Source organism: Colletotrichum spaethianum, assembly GCF_022836535.1.
Source record: "Colletotrichum spaethianum MAFF 239500 DNA, contig35, whole genome shotgun sequence".
Taxonomy (NCBI): domain Eukaryota; kingdom Fungi; phylum Ascomycota; class Sordariomycetes; order Glomerellales; family Glomerellaceae; genus Colletotrichum; species Colletotrichum spaethianum.
The window spans coordinates 442320-463082 of NW_026054805.1; the positions used below are offsets into that span (position 1 = coordinate 442320).

The 20763-nt window shown below is 55.2% G+C and overlaps 10 protein-coding genes across 10 annotated transcripts; 3 read left to right on the forward strand and 7 right to left on the reverse strand.

Moving 5' to 3' along the window:
* Window positions 1-675: 675 nt before the first annotated feature.
* ColSpa_10455 (uncharacterized protein) lies at window positions 676-1266 on the forward strand (the record flags this gene model as incomplete). The annotated part of the gene is made up of 1 exon (XM_049276667.1): window positions 676-1266. One exon carries the CDS (start codon window positions 676-678, stop codon window positions 1264-1266), a length of 591 nt encoding a protein of 196 aa, XP_049132624.1.
* A 417-nt stretch (window positions 1267-1683) lies between these two features.
* ColSpa_10456 (uncharacterized protein) lies at window positions 1684-1884 on the reverse strand (the record flags this gene model as incomplete). The annotated part of the gene is made up of 1 exon (XM_049276668.1): window positions 1684-1884. One exon carries the CDS (start codon window positions 1882-1884, stop codon window positions 1684-1686), a length of 201 nt encoding a protein of 66 aa, XP_049132625.1.
* Window positions 1885-3687: 1803 nt separating this feature from the next.
* ColSpa_10457 (calcium-binding mitochondrial carrier protein Aralar1) lies at window positions 3688-6023 on the reverse strand (the record flags this gene model as incomplete). Its single annotated transcript, XM_049276669.1, has 3 exons — window positions 3688-4422; window positions 4496-5686; window positions 5835-6023. 3 exons carry the CDS (start codon window positions 6021-6023, stop codon window positions 3688-3690), a joined length of 2115 nt encoding a protein of 704 aa, XP_049132626.1.
* Window positions 6024-8210: 2187 nt separating this feature from the next.
* ColSpa_10458 (fumarylacetoacetase) lies at window positions 8211-9557 on the reverse strand (the record flags this gene model as incomplete). Its single annotated transcript, XM_049276670.1, is given in 4 exon segments — window positions 8211-8668; window positions 8733-8813; window positions 8863-9395; window positions 9412-9557. 4 exon segments carry the CDS (start codon window positions 9555-9557, stop codon window positions 8211-8213), a joined length of 1218 nt encoding a protein of 405 aa, XP_049132627.1.
* Window positions 9558-10032: 475 nt separating this feature from the next.
* On the reverse strand, window positions 10033-11829 carry ColSpa_10459 (putative serine esterase; the record flags this gene model as incomplete). The annotated part of the gene is made up of 2 exons (XM_049276671.1): window positions 10033-11291; window positions 11352-11829. 2 exons carry the CDS (start codon window positions 11827-11829, stop codon window positions 10033-10035), a joined length of 1737 nt encoding a protein of 578 aa, XP_049132628.1.
* A 765-nt stretch (window positions 11830-12594) lies between these two features.
* On the reverse strand, window positions 12595-13038 carry ColSpa_10460 (uncharacterized protein; the record flags this gene model as incomplete). Its single annotated transcript, XM_049276672.1, has 3 exons — window positions 12595-12675; window positions 12748-12838; window positions 12884-13038. 3 exons carry the CDS (start codon window positions 13036-13038, stop codon window positions 12595-12597), a joined length of 327 nt encoding a protein of 108 aa, XP_049132629.1.
* Window positions 13039-13666: 628 nt separating this feature from the next.
* On the forward strand, window positions 13667-15308 carry ColSpa_10461 (aldehyde dehydrogenase family 3 member B3; the record flags this gene model as incomplete). Its single annotated transcript, XM_049276673.1, has 4 exons — window positions 13667-14062; window positions 14124-14632; window positions 14687-14788; window positions 14840-15308. 4 exons carry the CDS (start codon window positions 13667-13669, stop codon window positions 15306-15308), a joined length of 1476 nt encoding a protein of 491 aa, XP_049132630.1.
* Window positions 15309-16107: 799 nt separating this feature from the next.
* On the forward strand, window positions 16108-17139 carry ColSpa_10462 (4,5-DOPA dioxygenase extradiol; the record flags this gene model as incomplete). The annotated part of the gene is made up of 2 exons (XM_049276674.1): window positions 16108-16266; window positions 16315-17139. The coding sequence occupies 2 exons, from the start codon at window positions 16108-16110 to the stop codon at window positions 17137-17139; spliced, it is 984 nt and encodes a 327-aa protein (XP_049132631.1).
* Window positions 17140-17322: 183 nt separating this feature from the next.
* On the reverse strand, window positions 17323-18761 carry ColSpa_10463 (mediator of RNA polymerase II transcription subunit 5; the record flags this gene model as incomplete). Its single annotated transcript, XM_049276675.1, has 2 exons — window positions 17323-18395; window positions 18446-18761. 2 exons carry the CDS (start codon window positions 18759-18761, stop codon window positions 17323-17325), a joined length of 1389 nt encoding a protein of 462 aa, XP_049132632.1.
* A 217-nt stretch (window positions 18762-18978) lies between these two features.
* On the reverse strand, window positions 18979-20689 carry ColSpa_10464 (mediator of RNA polymerase II transcription subunit 5; the record flags this gene model as incomplete). Its single annotated transcript, XM_049276676.1, has 3 exons — window positions 18979-19548; window positions 19600-19662; window positions 19718-20689. 3 exons carry the CDS (start codon window positions 20687-20689, stop codon window positions 18979-18981), a joined length of 1605 nt encoding a protein of 534 aa, XP_049132633.1.
* Window positions 20690-20763: the final 74 nt, after the last annotated feature.

The window sequence follows — 20763 nt, forward strand, 5'->3', positions numbered from 1 at the left end:
GGCCATCCTGTCCATGTATGATACCTGAGAATGCCCGTCCTCCTTTCATTCAGGCACTTTGCACATCTAAGAAGTTCAAGGAATTTAGCAAATGCTTGCCAGCGATAGGAAAGGTGGTTCATTCTGCGTTTAAGCCAAAGTCTATTCCAAGATGCTTGAGTCACATTCCTAAAAAGTAGCGGTTTCTCTACGTTTCCTCTCTTGTCATTTCCCCCTTTCAGAATAGAAGTAAAGGCAATAACTAACGAAGATAACACTATGTGAACTGAGGCTATTCAGAAGTTGGAGAAGAGAAGGGAGAATGGATGAGCTGACGGGGTTTGTGACAACCCTGTGCTTTTTGTTGCGTCATCATCTAGAGTAGTACTCAATGTTAAACAATTATGAGTTTTGGAAAGAAGCGGTAAGTACCTACCAGGTCGGCGTGGCTTGCCTTTTGGTCCGGTCTTTGGAGCGTAGTGGCATTGGAGGCGACTAGTGATCTGATACGGTAAAAGCGCCAGTACAGGGGTATACACCACCGATCAGTGTCTGTCGAGGACTGAGGTTTGTTCGTCGGACAATAAACATTCATCTACCCAATCTTCCCTAAGATTTGACTACTCACTCATGCACCCAGGCTGTTGCACGATACCTCATCGCCCTGTCTATTGCGAAAAGCTCCGGGTTACCACAATGTCTTCCTCAAAATGTCACTTCCTAGATCTCCCGCTCGAGATCCGGCTCGACATCTATGCCCATCTCCTCCTACACCCTCCTATCGACAAACTCAACCCGAACCGACCCGCGGCACGGATACACCCAGCCATCCTCACTGCGAGCCGGCAGACCCACGCCGAGGGCACACCCGTCCTATATTCCAAGAACATGTTTCTGGCGCACGCGACGCTGCTCGCCTCCTTCCCAAGGCTGCGGCTGTGGTACCCCCCGGTACGAGAGCGCTCGGTGCTTCCGCAAATCCGCCGCTTCCACATCCGCGTGCGGCTCGACTGCGACCCGGCCTTTGATGCCAGCGCCGCCGCTGCGGCCTTCAGCGGCGTCGACGAGCTCGTCGTCGAGGTGTGGCAGGCTATGTTTCAAGGAGCCGACCACGGCGCGCTGCAGGTTTTCGAGGGCGTCCGCGGTGTCAGGGACGTCAAGGTCTATGGGAGCATCACGGGGTTTGAGGGGTACGTTCGCTGGCTCGAGGACGTAATGCGCTACGACACCGGAGGCGGCGAGAGGACTTCGCTTGCTGAGACACGACGGCCGAGTCCGATTGCGTGAATCTTAATGCGCGTGTTCAGGTCGGCCGACATCGCGAGCCGTCCCAAAGCCCCTATTGACGAAGCAATTCTAGTGACAACCATACAATCCCGACACTTCGGCATTGCTTTTAATAGCAGCCGATCGCTCAGGAGCTTTCCAAGGCATAGTTTCAAGCCTGTTATCCGTCTGAATCAACAACTCATGCAGTCCCAAGTTGATCCAGGGGAGGAACTCGAATTCACACCGTCGCCGTCACCGCTAGGGCACCGCAATGGCGACATCGCACCCCACGGTGACAACACCGAGCCCAAATCCACCACGGGGACCCTTCAATCAGGCGCCCCTCAGTGGGTCACAGGGTGGACTGGAATGAGCTTGCCTAGGCGGTTGGACCCTGGCCCGCCTATCACGGCAACATTGCTACCGACCTCCTGGTCACGGCCAGCCGCTGCTTTTGGCGCGGCCCAAGTCCTCAGTGTCGCTCTGGGTGGGGCCGATGACTTCGGCGTTGGCCGGGACCGTGCCAACGTAGCGCAGCGATGGCACTAACCCGCATCTGGCCGCAATTGTCCTCCATGTCGCAATCGCGTGAGCATCCATCTCATTTGATACTTTTGCGACCTTCCCGTCCTGCATCCTTATCACAAGCACCCGTGCAGAAAAGCCCCCGATTCGCACAATTTAGGAATCCCATAGGTTGGCTGGCTGGCCGAAGGTTTTTGGTGAGAGGGACAGGAGCCAGCGGTGTAAAAACAAGCGCACGCCCACCCGAGATCTGCGACGCCTGGACGATTCCATCTCGAGAGCTTCACAGCCATGGCGTTTGAACTCCTCCCCTTTCTGTCCGCCGTCTTCGGCTGGATCTACTTCCTTTGCTGGTCTGGGTCCTTCTACCCGCAGCCTCTCCTCAACTTCCACAGAAAAACCACGGCCGGTACAACCGTTGACTTTCCTCTGATCAACTGCCTGGGTAAGACCTGTGTCCCTTTCACAAGAAATGCGCAATTGCTAACGAACCATGCGACCACAGGTTTCCTCGCCTACTTCGTCTCCAACGCCGCCTTCTACTACTCCCCCTCGTCCGCTCCCAGTACGCCGCGCGCAACCACGGCCTGACCCCGACCGTCGCCTTCAACGACATCACCTTCGCCGCTCACGCCCTCCTCCTCTCCTGTATCACCACCTCCCAATACGTTCCCAAGCTCTGGGGATTCGCGCCGGCCCCCGGCACGAAGCCGAGCCGCTTCATCTCGGGCATTGCCCTCGGCTGCGTCGTTGGCGTCATCATCATCGCTTTCGTCGTTGCTGGTGCCCCAGGCGACGGCGACCCGCGCACAAGCTGGTGCGCCCTTGACGTCGTCTACGCCGTCTCTTACGTCAAGCTCGTCATCACCCTGATCAAGTACACCCCGCAGGTCATCACCAACTACCGCAACAAGTCGACCAAGGGCTGGTCCATTTGGCAGATCCTGCTCGACTTCTCCGGCGGTCTGTTGTCTGTGTCCCAGCAGGCCATAGACTCGTACTTGCAGCGCGACTGGTCCGGCATCACGGGCAACCCGGTCAAGTTTGCGCTGGGCAACGTCTCCATGGTGTACGATGTTGTGTTCATGACGCAGCACTATATCTTGTACCGCGGTTCTGACGGCAAAGCCGACGAGAGGGACTCGCTTCTCCGAGGAGATGATGAGGAACATCAAAGACTAGACTAGACTAGACTTTCGGTATGGTATCTCTTACATATGAATAGGTGTTTAGAGACTATCGAGGTGCCCGAGTGCCTTGTGTCGGCCACGTTTTCGCCCCGTGTGTCTTGGTCAAAGCTTTAACAATATGTTACGTTTGACGGAGTTGTACAGAGTCGCAGGCAAAGCCTCGGGTCTTTGAACGGCATTTGATTACTCCATACATATCTAAGACAAACAAATAGTCTAAACACATCTTTTCGAGAAGCAGAGTCTAGGATTTCTGCCTCCGACCAATGACATGTGTAAAGTCTTGCAGCGGCCCCGTAGGAGGGAGATGCGATTATGCCAAACCATTTTGCAAATGCCCAAAGGCAATCTCCCTTTCAATCCAGAAAGATAATACCACAAGACAAAGAGAAGGCAAATATAGAAACGCGAGATAAAGGAAGAAAAAAATGCCTCAAGACCCTTTGTATGCCTACCCCTGAACGCCGTCGGGGGGAATATGCAGTCTCTCTTACCGTCTACAGCTCGCAAAGATGTCTGCCACCCAACTTTCTCTTGATCCACTATAGAGATCTTTCCCCCATCTCTGTCTTGGGTTTGTTGCTCTACGTCTTTTGTATTCCCCGGTCGTATATGCGATTTTTGCGAATTGTGACTTTGAACACTTGGTTTAAACCCAGTCGAGCACACCAAAGCTTCTTCTGGTTATTCTATTGGTTTATCCAACCTTTCGAATTTGATCTGTTCACGAAGAGCTGCTTCCGTTGGTCTGCATGAAGGCAGGCAGCTTCTTCCAGCTCTCCTGGCTCGGGACCTTGACCTTGCCAAAGTCCTCGTCAATGTCAAGGATAATCTTGAGGGCGTTGCGGCTGCGAGCGAAGGGGCTGGTGTCGAGGTTCTCCTTGAGGGTCGAGATGGCGTCGCCGACGCCCGTGTGGACCTTGGAGCTCTCGGGCCTGCCGGGGTAAGGGATGACGTTCTGCAGAACCTCGTAGGCGGCGAGGGTGAAACCGAATTGGGGAGAGGAGCGGAAGATTCTTGCGGGGCCGCCCTTGAAGAAGGCGCGGAAGCCTTCCTCCTTCCAAATCGTCTTTGCGGCGTGGCGGAGACCCGTGTAGGTAGCCTCTCCCTTGCGGGCCTCGACCTGGAGACGGGTCTTGATGACATCGCAGGGTGTCGTAAGATAGGCGGCGGGCATACCGGCAATGGCGCCGGCAGTCAGCAGCTGGAGAACGCCGAGCTTCTTGGTGGGGGATTCGCCAAAGAGGTCCTTCTTCAAGTGGCTGTACGTGGGGAAGTAGATGGCCGAGAAGGGGACATCTCGCAACAAGCAAGCAGAGGCACCCTTGTAGAGACCAACGAGACCCAAGTTGCGCACAATCCACATGGCTGACCTTCTAGGAGCTCCGTCCACCGTCTTTGCGACCTCACCCTGGACTTGAAGACGAATCTTGACGATTTCGAGAGGATTGGTGAAGACCTGGGAGGCGCAATATTAGCATCTGTGTGCTCTGTCATACAGGGTGCATTGTTGGATGGAAGGGGAGACTCACAACTTGGCAACCGCCAGCCGCACCACCGGCAAGAATCTCATGGCCGTACCAGATCTTGCCCTCCTTGTTGGTAAAGTATCCGCGCACAATGTCGTTCACAGTCAGCTTGATGGCCTTCTCAGGGGCAACGCCAATAAGCTGGGGCACGACACCCGAGTACAGGCCTCGGGGACCCTCGTTCCTCCACACCTTCTGGAAGCAGTCGATCGAATTCTTGTACAACCTCTCTCCCGGCCTGGCGCTTCTCTGGTTCTGCAAACGCGTCTTGACGAGGTCAATGGGGTACACCATGAACGCACCAAAGGCACCCGCCATACTACCCAGACCAAAGTTGTACGCCGACTCGAGGATGGAGGTGAGGAGAGCCTTGGACTTCGTGGCGCCCTTGGCCAAAGCCCGCGAGGCAATATCGTCCGCGTCGTAGACGGCGTTTCTCCACGACGGGTCGAGCACCTTGGCAAAGTCGCCCAGGCCAAGGCGACCGGAAGGCTCATCGAGGCTGGCAAAGTGGAAGAGAATGTCGGCCTCCATGGGAGTAAAGAGGGAGAAGCGAGTGATCTTGGCGGCCTGGTTGAGGAACTCGGTCCTGGTGATCTTGCCGTCGGGGCTCTTGGCACAAGCTCGACGCACGATGAGCTCGACCAGATCAATCTCCTTAATCATGTTCTGGAATGCGCGCACGTTGGCGTATGACACCTTGCTGCCGAGAGAGATGTTGCAGAGGGTCGACAGGTTCTCGAGCAGGTGGTCGGAGAGCTTGTGCTTGGAGGTCTCAAGGATGATGCGCTCAAAGTCCTCCGGGTCGATGAAGCCATCGCCGTCCTTGTCGAAGAGCTGGAAGGCCTGGCGGATGCGCTCGCCCTGCAGGCCGCGCAGCATCTGGGAGAATTGGGGGTAGTCCATGTGGTGGCGCTTCTTCTTGCTGCCAATGTACAGCTTGGCCCACTCGCACTCCCAGTCGAAGGGGATGCTGTCGGGACCCTTGTTAAGTTCGTAGAGCTTCCGGAAATCCTCATATTTGACGTTGCCAGTCCTGTCGACGTCGAAGAGGCGGAATGCGATCTCGTACTCGGCGTCGGGCTTCATCAACAGGTTCTCGAACGCGGCCCACTCGGAGAGGCTAATCTTGCCGGCGCCTTTGCGGTCGGCGACGCCAAACAGGATGCCATACTGTTCCCGCTTGATTTTGTGCTGCAGCAGCGCGGATTTGCAGAGTTAGTAAAACGGTCGGAACGGGTCGTGTGAATCATTGGAAGGACATCGGAGCTAGCTTGTGCTCCTCCTGGGCTAGGAATAGCATGAATAGAGACGCAACACAGAAAGGAAAAATCGGACGTACGAAGTCTTCATCCTCGGGCGCAACGGCCTTGGTGAACTCCTCGAGGCCCATGAAGAGCTCTCCTGTGGTCTCATCCTTGGCAGCATTGGCGACGAATCTCGTCTTGGTCTGTGCCGACAGCTGGACGGGTTCCTCAGCACCAAGGAGGCTCTCCTTGACGGCCTCCTTGACAGCCGCTGCTTTGCTCATGATGGGCGGGTGGTCGATTTCAGCTTAAGAGCAAGGAAAGCTGGGTGTGATTGATGCGCGGGCGCAACAAGAGGAATTGTATGAGAGCTCTCTGTCTTGCTGAGTCCCTTTGCAAAAAGAGGAGAAAGATGCTCGCTCGGTGAGGGTGAGGTGACTGTGGCCCTCGTGTGGGTTGTGGGTTGAGTGGGTGCTATCGCGCCACGGAGGTTGGTGCAGACGCGATAAGATTGACTCCTAGCCGACGTGGGCGACGTGGGCCTGGAGCGGTAGTCGGCGAGTAATTCCTAGTCTCTCCAGTCTTTTGGTCGTTCTTTTTACGGTATGGAATACAGGGGGTAGACAAAGACGAGGCCCGAAGAAGAGGGGAGGGACTGAGGGAGGGAAGGGGAAAAAAGGAGCGAGTTTGGGGCAGAATTGGGAAACGGGAGATCTGGTCTGGGGAAGCTCGTCATACACGCAGAGAAAGCTTCTTCACTGCAGCCGGTCACACTTTTTTGGTCTCTTGCCTCTTGCCTCTTTCTCTCTTGGTTGCACGCGGCAAGGAGAATGCAGAGAAAACTTGATTCAGTAGGTCTCAGATTATAGAAAAGACTAAGACGGTGTCAGGACAGAGACGAGGCGTGCGCGGTGCGTGCCAGGACTCCTCTGAGAGACAGTACCAGAAACAGCGGGATGGATGACCTGAGTCAATTCCAAGGACCTAAAAGCCCGTTTTTTCGGAATCGTCAGCCATCTGGCGTCAGAGTAGAATAATTTTTATTTTTTTCGTTGCTCGTTTTTGCTTAGCCCCACGCGGGAGTCAGGAACATGCACCGGATGATTGTTGGCCCAAGCCTCACACCCCTGCAAGTCTCATCCGATAATGGGCGCGATAAGAAATTTTGTCGCCGATTGTGACCCTGGGACCACGGTTGTACGGGCTGGGAGACTTGGCTGAGATGAGCAAAACCCACTAGGTGCCACTGCCACATGCACATGCAGACACATGCAGACACATGTGCACGCAACCACACGCCGCCGCCTCCTCCTCCTGCAGTGTCCTCGTGCTTGCTTGGAGCTCGCTGACCTTGAGGCGTTGACCGCCTCACCCATGCCCATCGTCATTGCCGTTGTTCGTGTGTCTGCAGAATTGTAGCCCGAAACTCTGCCCATCTCTTCCTTGCGTTCTTCCTGTTTCCTCTTATCCCTATCCGATTCCTCCTCGTGGCTTTCTTCCATAAGTATGATCGACTGAGTGATGGCGTTGCCATCAAGGAACAACATGTGCTGGCTCTCCAGGAGCGCGCATTTATCCAACTGCGAGTGCCTAGCAGAGCTGAGCTTCTGCGGTTCGCGCAAAAAGCAGCCATAAGAGCATCTAGACATTGAACCTGGCCATGCGCTCTGCAACCTGGGCTGCGCTCCCGCCTCATATCGGACGCGACCGGGACATTTGGCACAGAAGACGAGGTCCAGGGTGCGGCGCTGCCACGAGTCCGTTCTTCCGATCGCCCTCGATTCGTGCGCATAAACCTCGGACAAGTGGATCCCGGATCCGCTCCGAGCTTGCCGACACCGCAACCAAGTCAGTAGGTATCCCTGGATTCGACCCTGATTAAGGCACCATGGGGTAACACTTGCCTGTCTGGAGCGCTCTCTGCCAGCTGCCCAGCTTGCGTGCTTGCCCAGAGAAATCTACGAAGGAATCTCTTAACGCGGGAAGTCTAACCGCCTCTAACCTCAAGCTCTGAAAACTCCGAGGAGCGACACGGGAGGACCTGAGGCAAGAGAAGACATCCCTGAGATAATTTACGAGAGTCCAAATGCCGCTGCTGCTTTTGCTTCTGCTGCCCACGGCCTGGTTCGAGCTGCAGCTTGCAAGTCGCTCAGCTCTATTCCTTTTCTGCTATCATCCGGCAGGCACACGCTAGGAATTTACCTTCCCGAACCCTTTACGCCCTACATTCGCCTACCCATTGCCGCAGTTTCACTTCGATACATGCACACCAACGGAGTAAGCGGTGTCTGGACTTTTCCCGTTCGGATTCGAGACGAGGCTGGTACTTCAGGGAAGAGTCCTCGAGGCGAGGGTGCTATAGACCCAGCCAAGCCAACTCAGAGCTCCCTCTGCCCTGCCTGCATCATACACATCCCTAAGCCCCTTGAACTCCCACTATTGCCGCTTCTCGAATCGAGTTCTTAGCTGGTTCAGAACGGCCGAGCGGCATCGATGAATCCCACGCATTCACCAAGTCCCACACCGTTGCCTGCGTACCCGCTAATGCGCACACCGTCGCCGTCCTTCAAATACGTCCTGTTTTGACCACTGGTCGTTTTCCACCCAACCTTGCCGCCCTTGGTCATCTCGAGCAAACATCCGTGCTCGTCGTCGCCAGATCCCGACACCGTTCCTGTCGCCAATATGTCGCCGGTGTTGAGATTGCACCCGTTGATTGTCTGCTGAGCCACCAGGTCTCGGAACGTCCAGTACATCCAGCTGAGCTGAGCCTTGCAAACCGTCGTGGCCTCGCCGCCCGTCAATACCTCGGCCTTCAGTTCAATGTTATAACTCGGCTTCTCTTTCTTGTCTAACAGGTATGGTTGGGCGGGTATGTCCTTCGCCGGTGGCTGAGTCGCAAACGGTTCGAGCGCTTCGAGTGTGATCACTTACACGATACTCCCGATTAGTGGTTGATTAACGAAACGAATACGTTACTAGATTTGACTTACCCCAGGGGCTAATCGACGTTCCGAAAGACTTGCCATTCATCGGGCCCAGAGGGCTCATCTCGAAACCCTGGATGTCGCGAGCTTACTTGTATTAGTCCTGTGTCGCCTGCAAAGACGAGACGAAACCTACCGCTCCAGTCATTCAACAGGACGAGGCCAAATATATGCTCATCGGCGTCTGACACTGATACCCGGTCTCCCAGCTTTGTTGGCTTGCCAATGATGCAAGCCACTTCCAGCTCGTAGTCGAGCGCTTGCGATGGACCGAAACCAATTTGCTCACCGTCTCGATATTGGCCATACGGTCGAGTGATTTTCGTTCCCGTAACAACAATGGAAGAAGGCCGACCGCTGTAGCCGACGGGTTGATATGACGCCGATGGTGGCATGGACGCTTGGCCCATGACGGCCTCTGATGCATTCAACATATGTTCCTTAGAGCATGAGTAGTCGGTAAATCCGTCAACCTTGACCGGCAAGTGCAACTGAACCTCGTCGACCGGGACTCCATATTTCAATAGTGTGGGCTTGTCGGACAGAAGCTTCTGGATATTCTTTCGAAAGAGCTGGAGCTCGGTCTTGTTTACGGCTGCCAGATCATTGAGCGTTGGCTGCATGGCGGTCAATATCTTCTCGCTAATGACGAAGAGGTACAGGGCCCACCTGAGATAACGCGGACTTGATCTGCTCGGAAGCCTCGAGGTCCAAGTCAGCGAGGAAGACGACAGAGTCCTCGACTCTCGTGACCACGCTTTGTGGATGCTTCGAAGTGCTCGCAATCCCGTAGGGAGTGTTGGCAATGGAGAAGTGCTCGGAGAAGCTCATGGTGGGCAACAATTGTGATTTACGGGTTCACTTGTGGGAAAGATCTGGATTACACAGTTGGCTTGCCTGCGTTGCAGCTGCCCACGTTGCTTTTACACTTTCATGGCGAAGCTCTGGAGGAGCTCGCTAGTTGTCTACCCCGACTTCAGCCCCCTCATTCCATCCCCCACCCCCACCGGCCCCGGATTCTGGCCCCTACTCACCCACCTAGGTACGTAGGAGGCTCGGATCGACTCGTTGGAGCTCAACTACGCTTCGTCCTCGGCAAAGTTCACGGCATGGAGTCAAATACGTTGCAAGCGATTACTCGGCTGAGGTTCTCGCCTTCCTCAATTCAGCGGAATCACAGGCAAAGTTACATAATTCTCGAGGCCTTGCCCGAAATGGATGTTGTTCAGTCCTGCAAACTTGGACGCAGGCCTTAATAGTGGTGGTCAGCATATGGTCGTCAAACGAGTGCTTGAGGAAATGAAGCTTACCTGTCGACTTCGGAGGAATGCTGGAAAATGCCACTGCCCTGTGTGTCGCCGCTGCTAACTTCGAAAACAAGCTTGTTACCCTTATCGACAACGACGTTCGTCGGCCAGATCTCGACGTCCACGCCGTAGACCTCACCAGCCTTGACTGGCTGGACGTCTGTGGAGAGGTACTCTCTGTGCGGCAGCCAGGACTTGTGTCGGGGGTCCTCATCGTGTACCTTGCGGTTGCTCACTCTCAGCCAGCCCTTGACCAGCGGCACGGGATCGCCAGCCGTACCCGTGTAGTATATTTCTTGCCCATTGGCGTCAATGTGCCGCAGAGTCAAGAACAGGTCAATGTCGGTCGCATTGCCAGCATTATCGGGCGTAACTGAGACGTTGAGATGGGCGGTGACGTGGCCAGTTATCTCGGTTTCCTCCTCGAACGGCGCAGTGGTGAAGGAAACAGCCTGCTGGTTCTCCAACGAGCCTAGAGCCTTGTAAGAAACCGTCTTGGACTCGCTGCTGGGCCCACTGGTCGTCAGACCGAGATCTGGCGTCAGGTAGAAGTTTGTGTATTTGGTGCGCGGGATGGGCCAGGCCGTCTCCTCTCTCTTGGGGTACGCCTTCTCCTTCTCGGCATCATTAAAGCCGACGTTCCCCTTTCGCAAGGTAAGCGTTACAGGAGGCACCTTACCAGGCGTGCTCCAGCCAACGCGGTCTTCGCCCTTCAGGAAGGCGTCCAGGAAACTCTTTTGCAGCTCAACCTCCTCGGGGTAGTAGAAGGGGAGGTCGTGGCGACCCGTGATGAAACGGAGGTACTTGAGCTTAGAGCCGGCTCCGAGATAACCCTGCACGTTACCTCGCAGATGCAGAAGAATGCCGCCCCAGTTGGCAACGCTTAGCACGGGGACCTCGATGTCTGACAAGTTGTACTCCTTGCTGGCGTAGTAAGCGTCGTCACGGAAGCGGTTGGCCTCGTTGTCTTTGGTCTGGTCCTGGCGGTTCGCGACGAGGACGTCATCCGGCAGATCGCCCTCGATGGTGTCCTCCTGGCCTCTCGCGCCAGGGCCGTCGGGCGGGAATTGCAACTGGGATCTGTCTTTCCTCCCGTACTGGTTGACGAGGACCTGACGGTTCCACCAGACGCCGATGAACTTGTTGGAGTAGATTCCGCCGTGGCGGCAGCGGTCGCGGTAGTAGTCCGACATGCCTTCCCAAGGAATTATGGCGGCAAGGCCCTTGGGTTTTCGAGCGGCGACGCGCCATTGGGAACCTGGATGCAGCGTAAGCTAATTGCCTCGAAGATTCATACTTGGAGAGGAAATCTACGTACCAGCATAGTAGGAAATGCCCAAGAGGCCGACCTTGCCGTTGGACCACTGCTGATCCGCTGCCCACTCCACAACATCAAAGAAACACTCGCTCGTGCCGCGGCTCATGGTGTCCAGCAGACCGGGACTCTGGCCTAGGCCGCGCTCGTCGGCGCGGACGATGGCGTAGCCCTGCTTCGTCCAGAAGACGGGATCGGGGGTTTCCCAGGCCGAGTATTGGGACCTTTGCTCCGGGCTCACCTCGCTGAATGACTTGGGGAAGAATTTCTCATAGGGAATGTCCTTGCCGTATGGCCCATAGGTCACTAGCACGGGGTAGCGGGTCGCCTTGTCCGCGGTGAGTGGGAGGTAGACGTTTGCGCGGATGGGAAGCGGCGAGTCCTTGAGGGGAATCGACACATTCTTCATGAAGGTGAGGCCATTTGCGGTATCCTCGGTGACCTCGAGGAGGTCTTTGATGGGAGGGGTCTTGACGGTCATGTTTGCCTTGGGTTACCTCTGGCACAGTTGAGTTTGTCTCGTTTCAATGAGAGAAGAACGTGTTACGGGACGGGACTCTCTGGGTTTTATTACAACGAACTTCTTTAAAACTGAAATCACGTTTTCTTCGTGGACGACGCGATACTAAGGGCGGATGATGGAAGCGGTCGATCATCAGACCCCTCTCCCTTTTGCTCCTCCCTTCAAAAGCGTAGTGTTCCGCACGGGCGGAAGGGTGGGGGAGGGGCTGACCGGCACCTAAACATTTCCGTCGACGCGGGAGGCGCTGTGTTTCTTGTGCTGCGAGCCCAGTGGCTGAAGCCCAGTTAGGTGACGAGGAGACGGGGATGGTTTGAGCTCCGTCTTGGAACCCGAGGCTGTGACGTTGTGTGGTTACTCATGCACGACAAGCTTCGGAAAGTGAGGGGACAGCCAGTGGGAGGGTCAGTGCATCTGCTTTTGAGCATCGGTCAGCAAAGCGGAGTTTTTGTCCGTCTCTTTTTTCCGGGTTTTCAGTTGGCAATGGCTTTGCTTCTAGTGGTGTTGAGTATCCTAACTTGCATTGTTTAAGCTAACATCTCACTTGCAACAATTTGTCACAGCACCTCAAGTGGACGCACGGTTCCATCAAAACAACCAATGGAGAAGGAAATTGCATATTGGCCTGGGAAAGAATGTCAACCATGATTATACTACAAAACGAATTCCGCCTAGCACGGCGCGCCATTGGGATGCTGCCATTCTATGAACCTTGACGCCTAAGCATCAAATCTCACCACCAACTTTGAACCTGAAGTAGTCTTTATTCACTCTTCCACCCGTCGTCCTCCAGAGCCAATTGGTGACCTATCAAGCTACGCATCAGCAAACGTTTGTCTCGCAAGCGCCGACTGGACGCCATCACATATCACAGCTTACCCCTTGAAGCCAGCACCCGTTCAACATGAGGTACACGAATGCCGACTCGACGCCGTTAGAACCCCACGGCCTGTCCGCGAGATCCATATTCCTGTTCACGGGTCTGTGTGGAGGAACCTGACGATGCTGGTCATACCAGCCGGGAGGGTACTCGGCCGCCGGCGCCGGCGCGTCTTCGTTGCCTCTGGCAAACGCTTCCTCGACTCCCCCGGTGAGGCGGATCTGGTAGTCGTGGAGGTAGTCCTGCTGGATCGTCGACGTGACGGGGTTCTCAGTAACCGTTGCCGACATGTTGGATGACTTGAGTGATGATGTTTTTTTCTTGTTTTTTTGCTTGCGTGACTGGAACGAGTGAGACCTGAAGTGTTCTAGGTAAGAGACTGAGATTGTAAGCCTTCAATTGAAGCTTAGAGATGCCCTTCTCAAAAACTGACACAAGGGTGGGAGACCACCCCGTTCAATATGCCGACCGTCGACCCGTCCGTCCCCGCAGACCCGCGCCCCAATCGGCCCAGACCTGCGTCGGAAGTGCGGAGAGCAAGCATCTCCTGAGTGTACAGCGTGCAACGTACCATATCCTGGCAGATTGCCTCTTGGATCGGCAAAGCAACCCTTGGCCTCCACATTCCGCCCCTCCAAGAGCTCGGGGCCGCCTAGCTCAAACGAAGGTTCCTGTCTACGGTCCGCGGACAGCTAACTGTTTGGGCTGCCGGTTCATCGGGTCTCATCAATAGCCCAGGTAATGATGTTGAGCTCAGGTCATGTAGATAGAATACCATCGCATCGCATCGCATCACACTTTTTCATCGCTGGCCCCAGTCGTTGCGATCTCGTCTCATTCAACCTCACCTAACTGCATTTCTTCTTCACCTGGCTCCTCTCATCTAATCAGCTCGTAGAGTTATTGTAAAACTTCACGATGGAATCTGCCATTGAGAAACTGCTCGACACGGTTGTTGACGGGCGCGCTGAAGGCATTCGCTTCCGCCAGGACAACCTCCTCAGCCTCCACAACGAGTTGCGCAAAGAGTCGGCGGCCCTGATCGCAGCCCTAGAGAAGGACACGGGCGCTTCAAAGGCGGAGATTGAAGCCGAGAACTTCCTGGCTCTCGAGGCCGTCCGGCACTTTTATGAGTCGCTCGACTTTGCAAAGGAACTCGAGAAGGAGTACCTCGTGGTCCATGGCAAGGACAACGCGAGCAGGAGAACCGGTGCTGGGCTGGTGATTATCAGACCGACCACTTACACCCGACTCTTCTCCATTTTGAGTCCTCTTGCCGGGGCTCTGGCTGCTGGGTCTGTTGTAGCTCTTGAGGTATGTTGATATGGTGAGACCGGATACTCCAGATCAATAACTGACGGTAAACAATCAACAGCTTGAGGACACCCTCTTGCAACTCGACACAGTCCTTCGCGTCGTACTCACCCGCGCCCTCAACCAGAATGCCTTCTGTATCACCAAGAAGATCACAGATGCCTCCCTCCTCGAGCAAGCCATTCTCGTAGACCAAACCAACACCTCCCCCCTCCCCGCGGCCCGCGCAAACCACCTCATCTCGGCCAACGCCACCCGCGCCGTCGCCATCGTCGACCGGACCGCCGACGTTGAGGCTGCCGCCAAAGCCATCACGGCGGCGCGCTTCGGCTTCGGTGGTCAGTCGCCCTACGCGCCGGACCTGGTCCTCGTCAACGAGTTCGTCAAGAAGGAGTTCTTCGAGGCGTGCTCCAAGCACGCGACGCTCGCGTTCGCGCGAGAGACAACAGTCAGGCGTACGAGCGATAACTCGAGCGAAGAGACGAGAAAGGCCGTGCAGGAGGCCGAGGACAAAAGATTGGTTTCGAGCTTTGGATCCAAGGACTTCAAGCTGGTTGACATCAAAGACAAGTGCGCTCGAACCTACCTCTCTAGCTATGCCTTTTGAAGATGAAATGCTAACAGTGCCAGGGGCGCTCCGCTGCTGAACATCAAGATTAGCGGCCGCTTCTTGCCCATCGCGACGTCCTCTGGACTTGTGGATTCCATCTACACCCAAGAGTTCGAGTAAGTCGGGTCCTACATACAGTACAAAATCTCTCATCTGACATGAACAAGGAACCCTCTGCTGGCCGCCTACCTATTCGCCAGCCCCGATGCGGCGAAGTACCTCTCCCAACACCTGCCGGCTCACTTCTCCCTCATTAACCAAATCCCATCCAACCTCCTTCTCGGACCGGCGGCGCCAATCTCGCACGAACCGGCCTTTGCCTTCCGCTACAGCAAGGTCATGTTTTCCGTCGCCCGGCCACAGCTCGTCGAGCGACCGGCCGGCGCGTTAGCAAAGCTCGAGCAGCTCCTCACCAGCTCCGGCTCCGGCGCCGTCACGACACAGAGCCTGCACGCGCTGGCCCTCACGCCGCTGAAGCCGACGAAGCAACCCGGTAACAGCAGATTGGGATTCTTCGAGCAGAGCTTCGTGCTGAGTGCCAGCCTGGTCATGAGCGTCCTGCTGCCGAGCCTCGCGTACGGGACGTGGATCGGTGGACGGAGGGTGCTCGATTATGCGTTGAAGCTCCGGAGTTGAGCATTTCCCTCTTTACTCGTATAGTTCAATAGTGTGTATAGTAGGTTTAATGCACATGCAGTTTCATTTGTTGCAGCAAGCTTTGCCTCGGCATTCCAATGTGACTCAACAATGTAGCATGAAGCTTCCCACCAGTAATCACTCCGTCCGTATTCAGTGCTCTTGAATTGCTGCAGGTCTGTGATATGGCTGATTATCTAATAGGCTTTCGCTCGCTGCATACTTCGAAATCTGATCAAACCTAATTGATATATCACGGCAAACTTCAATCTCCGGTTGCAGTGAAGCGACACATTTTACTGCCTCTGAATCCTACGGCAACTTTCCTCGGCTCTGGTTCGGCTCGGAAAGTGGCGGTCGAGCTACTGGGCCCAGTTTCGGCCCCGCCGGCCCCATATTACCCCAGGTCGAAACCCCCGCCGACTTTGTTACACTTTGGCTCCAGCATTGAGCATCCCAACCAGGGTCTTGGGACCCGACATCTCTCTCGCGTTCACTACGTGATTTGTTCGCTCTGAAAGAATCGCCCGGTTTGGCCGATGGGGCCGTGTTGAATAAACTATCTTGTGGCAATCTTTCCCGGAAGAGCTGTCGGCCACCGGACGTCCACTTACACCAACCCCAACCACACCTGGGGACAGCGTATTCGAGATTTGAATGTCTTCCCGTACCTAAGAAGGCATTCCTCTCTAGATACTCGAGGCCAAGTTGAAACCAAACTTCATTAGATACTAGATCACACTCTCACTATTCACCAAAAACTACGTAGCAACGTCCATTCACACAAAACAAACGCAACATGGCGATAGGAAGGAAAGATGAGGGTCCCATGAACCCCGTGTTTCTCTTCTCCCATGGCTCGACTATGATGCTCGGCGAGGAGAGCAACTCGGCCACCTACTGGAAGAAGTGCGGCGACGAAGCTCTCGCCCAGGGAATCGAGCACGTTGTCATGATGGTAAGCAACTCATCCTTTGCTCGCAACGCAAGCACTCCTTTTCACCAGAACGTCTCACTCAGAACATCCTTCAACCAGGGCGCACACTGGGCCACAAGCGCCCCAGGCGAGGTCCTCATCTCAGCACACTCCAAACCCGCCAAATCCCCCGTCGCCTACGTCAACCCCCAAAAGTACCAGCCCTACGAGCTCAACCCGGATCTCGACTTCATCCCCACGATCCAGGCGCACCTCAGCGCCGCCGGCATAACCTCCAAGACGGATCCGACCTTTGACTGGATCCACGACACCTACCTCGTCCTCATTCGCATGTTCCCCGGCGGCTGCCCGCCCACGACCTTGATCTCTATGAACGAATTCTATGATCCCCACTTCCACGTCGCTGTCGGCGCTGCCCTCCGGCCCCTTAGAGCCGCAAAACACAAGACGCTCTTCATCGGCTCCGGCGGGTCGGTCCACAACCTCTACCGGAACAACTGGGCGCCCATGGTCAGCTACCGTGACAACTTTGCCCAGCCGACCCCGCCGGAGCCGTGGGCTATGGATTTCCGCCAGGAGGTCATCGACACCTTCTGCCCAGCCTACGAGGAGGACGTCCCCACTGAAAAGGACGTGTACGGCAAGGCCATCCGCGGCAAGAAGCCTTGCGGCGGGCCGATGCTGCGACGGAAGGTAACGAGTTTGATGAAGCATCCCATGTATCGCGAGGCGCATGCGACGGACGACCACTTCATGGCGACCATGTTCATCGGCGGTCTGTGTGGAGGCAGAGGCGATGAGAATATGAAGGCCGAGATGGCCGCCGAGGACTGGGAACTAACCAACATGTGTAATTCGCAATTCATGATGGGCAGCTGGCCAGAGGCAAAGTGAGAGGGTATGAACAGCAAACAAGAGGAAATAGGTTTGGATGCGTTTTTATTGGTATCAGACGTAATGTAACATGCTATCCTGTCGAGGCCGAGGCCTTTCTGAATCTGGTCATTCCAATCCCCTGTACGCCAACAAGCACTTGAACCAGGTCTGTCTTCTTAAGTGATCAAAGAACAACTGCTCCTACGAAAGGTCCATGTTGTCCCATTGAAAGTCGTCGCCGGCGCCGAGCCCGCCGAATATGTCATCGGCCCCTAGGTCCAACGAGCCTCCTCCGTTGTTCGATGAGCCCCCTAGGCCCAAATCTCCACCAACTCCACCGAGGCCCAGGTCGAGGCTAACGTTATCCACGGACATGCCGTCGCCCTGCGCAACGTTGGCAGCCGCAGCTGCCATGGCATCGTCAAGAGAGCCTGTGCCAGTGTCCAGGCTCAGCCCGAGGTCATTCTGCAGCATAGTGTCTGCCTGGATGGCTTGAGCCTGCGAAACTGCCATCTGAGACTCCACCTTGCGGTATAGCCTGACGACGATCTCGGCCAAGTTCATGTCCGTCTTCTGTAGCCTCTTGCAGTCCTCAGCATCTGACTTCAGAACCTCGCGCAATGTCAGCTTCCTCTGGGCGGGCGCAGGCATGTTGCCCGAGCTGTCGAGGAAGTTGACGGGATTTGACGGCGTGTTGACAATGTCGGGCGCGCAGATTATTGCTGTCGCCACGTCGTAAATGATGCTTCCGCTGCCCGTATCTGTTTGCTGCCTGATGTCCTCGTAAAGGAGCTGCAGGAGGCGTTTTGCACCCAGAAGTTTCAATGCGACAAGCATCTGTCGATGGGTGTATGCCGGAGGCATCCTGTCCATTGTTGGGTGGATGCTCCACTGCACCAACTGCTGCAATGTTTGCCGGATAGAGTTGGAAAAGCCACCCAGAGACCAAGCATCCAATTCGGTGTGGTCAGCTGCTCCTGTCCGCCGGGACAAGGGAATGCTGTCTTTGATTGACTTCAACAGGGGCTCGACTTCTTGGCTCTTGGGATCCGACCGTTGGTATGCCCTTAGTGAGTGTTCCAGCGGCTTGGCCACTATGTTCATGACGGAAGTGAGCATAGCTTGCGCCTCATTGGATATGGAAGTAGGTGCCAAAACGGAGTTCAGGACCCTTACGATCGCCTTCTGACAATCAGAGCGCTCAACCCACAGTGAGTTAGCAAGGTACGTAATGGCCACGACAAGGGACGGCAGAAGGAAAGTATCGACAAGATCTGTAATCGGATTAGCGTCAAAATTACTCGGAAATATGCGGGAATCCTACACTCGATGCCTCCCCTGAGGCTCTCCTCAGCCAAGTGACCAGTGCTGAAGGCGAGAACAATGTTCTGGAACAGTGTCGAAACGAGCAAGTAGAAATCTTGCGGTGGGCAAGATGACATCAGTTCATCGCCCAGCCCACCGGCTTCGGAATCGAAAAGACCATGAATCCATCCATTCAGATGACCCTTTTCTTGGTCTGACAACTCGTCAAACGGCCGGCTTTGGTGACCCTGCCCGAGCAGCCTTGCAACAAACGAGTCAGGAGATGTGATTCCCATGTCCGACGCTGACAGGCCATAGCGATACGCAAAAGCCATGACCAAGAGAAGTATTGAACCGAACTCTTCATATACGGGTTGATACTCCCCTGGTCCTCGTCGTACTTCCAGTTGTCCAGAAGGTCGCACATCGGATGAAGAATAGTCGCAGGCTTCTCAAACATCAACATGACGTCCAGAGACAGCGGCTTCTGGGCGAGTTGGCTGCACAAAAGTTTCAGAGACATCGTCTCCTTGTTCCTGCAGAGTTGTCCCATTACCTGCTTGTGGTCAGCATCAGATAGGATTTACAGGCGGCAAGTACAATGAATACCTCGGTCAAAGCCTGGCATACGGCGCCAGCATTTCCGTCCTTGTTATCCAGCTCGCTAATCAAGGCCTGCATTCGTTCCGGGTCTGCCAGACACTCTGCAACCAGGTTTTCCTTGACATACCTGCCACCAGCAGGCAGTGACTGATAGGGGGTCTCCCCGAGAAGAGTCTCAATGCTGCTTTCTCGTACCAGGCCATGCAAGCAACATGCCCAACAGAACTCTTCCCGCACAGAATCCGTAAAGGGGTTGTTGCTCCTAGTCTCATCGAACATTGACGACAAAGTAGGGAACGTCGTTGTGTCAACACGACCAAGAGCTTCTGTGATGCAATATTCGGCGTTCACTGGGCCGTACATATGCTTGCTCAAGCTTTCGATGAGGATGGGCAACTTATTCATCAGAAAAGAGCGCAAGAGATGAGCGGCCTGGTTGCCTTCGTTCCGTGAGGCGGCGTTGGCCAGCACGTCAAACGAGGCGAGGATAAAATCGACCGTCGTCGTTTGCACATCGCCCTGGAAATGTCAGCGGAATATCCCTACGAAGAAACAATTCATGATGCCCACCTGGTATCGGTTGTTCAAGTAGTTGAATATGGCAAGATCATCGATCAATGGCCGCCCGACAAGCTGTCCCACGTCTCATCAGCATCTTTCGTACTATCGATAGTCATGGTGAACAAACCGCAGCGTTCAGGTATATGTATAGACCCGCTCTTGAGTTGACAATGGGCAACTCGGAAATCACAAAGTTCTCCAGCGCCACAGTTGAGTCGAAGAGGTCTTCGATTTCAGCATTTGACTTGTTCTTTTGTTCGTCGACGGGCTCGAAACCTGCTAGTGTGCTCGTTCGGAACATGTCGAGGCGGGTCGCAATGGGACCAGCACTCTGCATTATGGTGGGTACAAAGTTTGCAAGACTCTCGGATAGCGCTTTTCTGGTGTCTGATCGAATCAGCTGGTAGTTCACGAGCCGCACGTCGTATGAGCGCCTACCTTGAGCCTCGGGTTTACTCAAAGCTTTAAGAACAACTTGATTCTCGCACACCCCCAGAAGAAGTGCCACGAACGCGGCGCGGGCTGATTCCATCTCCTCTCTTACTTGGCTGTTGTGAAGCTGGCCCATGACGTCGACCGTGAAGGCTGTCGCAGCATCGGTGAAGAGCGCGATCCACTTGGCCATGATATTTGCTATCTCGAGGCTGGTTCCCATGTTCTGTATCGCCGTTCCCTGCGCCACAGACTTGGTAAGTCTGTAGAACATAACCTCTTCCGCCGCATACGAGCTCCCCCATCGCGGCATGTTTGACCGTTGCGTTTCGCCATTGGCGGGCTGCGCAGCGTCTCGAGAGTGCGCGCGGGACGTAGAGTATCTGTAGAGGGCTTTGAGGATCGAAGGCGTGTCAATATAGTTCAGGTCGGAAAGAACTTGGAGGTAGCGCGGGACTCGAGGATCGAGGCTCTCGTGGTTGTGAGGCTGGGGTCGTAGGAAGAGGTCGGCGACGGCGACAGGCGGTAACGGGTGCTTGACTTGAAGGAAAGGTACGTAAGACTCGAATTTGTCCGGGTCTATGCGATGAGAAAGGCTCTTGGCTATGAAGTCGGACCATTGCTCGAGCGCGGCGCGCTGGACGCCTCGAACGACACGACCATCCATAACGCTCTTCTTACGACTATAGGCTGTCGATGTTTTAGCAGGTGTTGCTGGTGCCGATCAAGCTGCTGGGCGCA